The sequence below is a fragment of the Lipotes vexillifer genome, unplaced genomic scaffold (assembly GCF_000442215.2).
Source record: "Lipotes vexillifer unplaced genomic scaffold, Lipotes_vexillifer_v1.1 scaffold690, whole genome shotgun sequence".
NCBI classification, from domain to species: domain Eukaryota; kingdom Metazoa; phylum Chordata; class Mammalia; order Artiodactyla; family Lipotidae; genus Lipotes; species Lipotes vexillifer.
Genome location: NW_006798376.1, coordinates 3,288,456 through 3,292,440, shown reverse-complemented (window position 1 = coordinate 3,292,440; position 3,985 = coordinate 3,288,456). Strand labels below are relative to the sequence as shown.

The 3,985-nt window shown below is 40.9% G+C and overlaps 1 protein-coding gene across 1 annotated transcript in view; it reads right to left on the bottom strand.

Annotated features, from left to right (window-relative positions):
* Positions 1–3,123: 3,123 nt before the first annotated feature.
* The window catches only part of PAPSS2 (3'-phosphoadenosine 5'-phosphosulfate synthase 2), a 52,538-nt gene continuing 51,676 nt past the window's right edge, over positions 3,124–3,985 (bottom strand). Inside the window, exons 14-15 of the mRNA XM_007470318.1 lie at positions 3,512–3,540; positions 3,124–3,265 (exon numbers count right to left, since the gene is read on the bottom strand). Coding sequence (XP_007470380.1) covers positions 3,124–3,265; positions 3,512–3,540 — 171 coding nt within the window. The remainder of the gene's footprint in view (positions 3,266–3,511; positions 3,541–3,985) is intronic.

The following is a 3,985-nucleotide window of genomic DNA, read 5'->3' as shown; positions in this document are numbered from 1 at the left end:
TCCTAGCCCCGTAAAAAATATTTTATTTTGTCTAGGTTTTTATCAGACTAAAATGTCCAAGCTCATCATTGATCCATTTATTTTTAGTAATAATTTCAATAAAATTACAATATAAGCAAAAAAAATAGGCAACCTTGGAGTATTATATTAGTGAATTGCTTGTATACATCACTTTAATCATTTGGTGAATATGTATGATGAGTGGCCCAATAATAGCTAATATTGACCAAAGAATTAAATGAATGCTAGGGAGAAGAAAAAAATTAGTGGTTATTCTTTAAATAGCTATATTGTTAATTCTTGATACTTTGTGCATTATTGGTAGTGGGATATACATAAATAATAGAAACCTGTATCATTCAAAATCTCAAAGGCAAAAGCTGCACTGTGTTCTATCAAACCTTTACACATTGTTGATTGCTCTGGTGCTCATCTAATTTCCTGATTACTTTACCCATCAGGAAAGTATATTCAAGATCCATGCTAGACCTAAAAGTCAGGTTAATAGGGGAAGATGAGGAAAAAACAAAGATGAACTTGCTGTTCTCAAATCACTAAGATTTGTTTCTTCTTGCAGGGAAGATGGATTGGAAAGGAATCTTGTGGCCTGATATAAATGCTGAGATTTGTAAGTCCACCGTTATCTGAACGAATGATTTACATATGCCCTTCGCACTGCCCTGTGCAGTATGGCATACTCCCTCAGCACCACTTATATCTTTATGTACTTACACACTCCCTGCTCTACTTTGTCCAGGTGCCAGCAAGTAAGGATCTGGGGAGAAAGAGGAAGTGGTAACAAGTGGCACCTTTGAGCTGGCTATCACACCAGTTTTGTTTGGAGTGAGGACAGAAACAAAAATCTGCATGAAGCCTTCAGGACAGAAGAGAGGCAGGGACTGAAGGAGGGAAAAAGCCCCAAAGCTGCAGGCCTGTCTGAAGGCCACTGAAAGTGTGGGTGGAAACAGGTATCCTTTCTGCATACACCAGTAGCAACTGCTGAGGTGAGTGGAGGTGTGGGAGTTGTGGAGGAAGCACAACTGCTGCTAACCCTGCTGGTGAAACTCTATGGAGGCACTTTGAAGAAAGGGGAGCAATAAGTTAGGAAAAATTTTTAAAGTTTGTCAGATCCCAGTGCACTGAAATCCTGGGGTGAGGTCCCTGAGGAACGGTAGTGCTTGGCTGAAACCATGTGTCATTCACATGGAAAGCACAGTTTAAAAGATGACAGGAACAAGGGTAAACAGCCTCTTAATTATGGTCTGAAAGAGAGCTGCTGTTTCTCTCCAGTTATACAAAGTCACAAGGGCTTCAACCAACAGATGTCAATGCACACTTGATACGAGATGCAGAAAAGACTCAGCCTTCATTTTGAGAAATTTATTAAAATAAGGACAAGCATCAGTTGTACATGGAAATAATCATTTGCACTAAGTGGTACTCAAGCAGAAGAGCAGTTTTAAATATATTTTAAAAAATCACAAAATACATTGGTTAAGGCACCTACATCTTGTCTCATTTTTTCAATAAATATGCTTTTTTTTTTAAAAAGGCAGTAGTGAGGACCTCTGATTAAATGAATATAGGCACTGTGCTATTAAAGATAGTCAGTCATACTTTGCTGTGGCCACTGTGATTTATTCTCAAAAGAACTTTCATTAGCTTGGTTTAGCATTTAAAAAAACAAAACTGAGTATGAAAAAAAATCACAGTTTTCTCTTTCCAGTCTTAAGTCTCTTCCAGAGAGACCTATGTACAAAAGGTACTATTTCTTCATGTATTCCTTAGTAACAAGGAATTATACAGAAGGTGCAAGATTGCCTCCCAGAAAGTAAAGCCATCAGAGGTTGAATGTTTCAGAACAGCATGAGTCTTTGGGAAAGTATTTTTTTCAACTGCAATAAAATCAGCTGGGTTTAGAAAACTCCAGACCTTACAGCATCCAAGAAGTGCCCACTGTTCAAGGAGTTCAGGGAGTGCCCTCTGTTCAAGGAGTTTTGTTAAGCAGTTGAGGGAAACCAGGTCCAGCTCCTGTGTTGTACAGGGTATAGACAAAGCACCAGCCCGGGAGTCAAGTGGCCTGGGTGCTCGCTCAGTGCCACCAGTACTTCCAAAATGCCAATTTGGCACTTTTGTTACAGTGCTCATTAGTTCATGAAGCCTGTGCTTGTGCATCCTCTTAGTTTGGTCACCTGTAAGATGAAAAGGTTGGAGCTTCCTGTGTTTTTGTACGGTTCCAGCAGCTCGCTAGTCTGATGGTCTGAATTGTTTTTGGTCACAGCTGATGCCACTGCAGGTAATAGGCGCAGCCACTCCATAGACACAATGACCACAGCAAAGAGGAGAAAAATTAAATGTCCACAACATTGTCAGATTGTTTGAGGCCTGGGCACAAATCTTTTCATCAAAGCCCTGTATGCTATTTAATTAAAAGACACTGTTTAACTGGAGTTATGTTATTCACAGAAAAATATTAAGATTTCTCTTATTAGATAATATAACTTCCGTGGCAGAACTAGGTTGCATAGATCTCTGAGATTAACTTCACATTTTCACACATTTGGTTTCTCCAGTCAGGTCATAGTTCAGCACCTAAGATACGGGCTGGATACGGGCACGAGGGAAATACTAGCAAGAATCTTGACATGAGCCACTCCTCATTTGGGGTGAGATTTTCTTTTTTTTTTTTTTTTTCTCAGCTATATAGAAGGGGCTGCCCATCTCATTTCCTTTACTACTGGTATATGACATGGGAGAATGCAGGTTGGCAAGACTTAAGCTGGGAGACATGCTTTACTTTTTGGCAAGTAAACTAGACACATGGTCAAAGCTTTATGAAATCTGGGACCTACTGCTCAGATGGAGTAGAAAATACAACTAATTTTATTCTGAAATGATAATATTGCTTTTACCTGCTAAGGTTTGGTCTTCAGTTTTACTTTATATATATACACACACACGTGTGTGTATATATATATATGTTGACTTTAAATTATAGAGAACGTTTTTATAAAACATTAAAGTCAATCATTGAGAAGCAGTTGGATACAAAGCATCTAATCACAAAAATAGAAGAAGAAATCACAGAGCACTTCAGGAAGAAACTCTGGTGCTGAAGGGCATTTAGTTGTTCTTCTCCAGGGACCTGTAATAATCTGTCAGGACTTTCCATGCTTTGGGGGCCATGAAGCCATCTGGGGGATTCTCTCCTTCCCGGGCCAGCTTCCTCATACGAGTTCCTGAGATGAAGTCAAACTCATTGTGCCTGTCAGAGGGTAGCAACAAAGAACTCAGCATAGGTAAATAACATCCACCTTAAAGATCCCAGGAGTAGGATGGGTTCTGAGACCACATTTTTTCTTTCTGTAAAATGCTGCGTCTTCTAAAATAAGCAGTTCACTAAATCTTCAGTAAAGGAACTGGCAGAAGAAAGGGCAATCATGGCAGCTACCCATTCAATACTGTGTACCTACTCAGTTCATGGGAAGCGTCTTCTATCAGCTCTGCCTACTTGTGTGAGCTCTGAGCGTGGTGCGTGCTCTATAAATGCTCATTGAAATCTTTTTCTGTGTTTACTGCCTTTCACATAATGTGCCAGGCACTCTGTGCATGCTCAAGGAATGTATGTTAAAAAAGAAATATTTATGGACCATCTACTATATGCAAGGGGCTGTGCTACAATTTTAGGGGGCACGAAATGTGCAAGACCAGGTCTTAGCTTTCAAGGGACTCTCATTCCAATTAGGAGCATGTGGAGATGTACTGGGGAGCTTTCCAAAGTTTTGCCTCATCATTCCAGCTGTACAGATGTTGATTTAAAGAATTTTTCTCTGGGACTTCCCTGGTGGTGCAGTGGTTGAGAGTCCGCCTGCCGATGCAGGGGACGCGGGTTCGTGCCCCGGTCTGGGCAGATCCCACATGCCGCGGAGCGGCTGGCCCCGTGAGCCATGGCCGCTGAGCCTGCGCGTCCGGAGCCTGTGGTCCG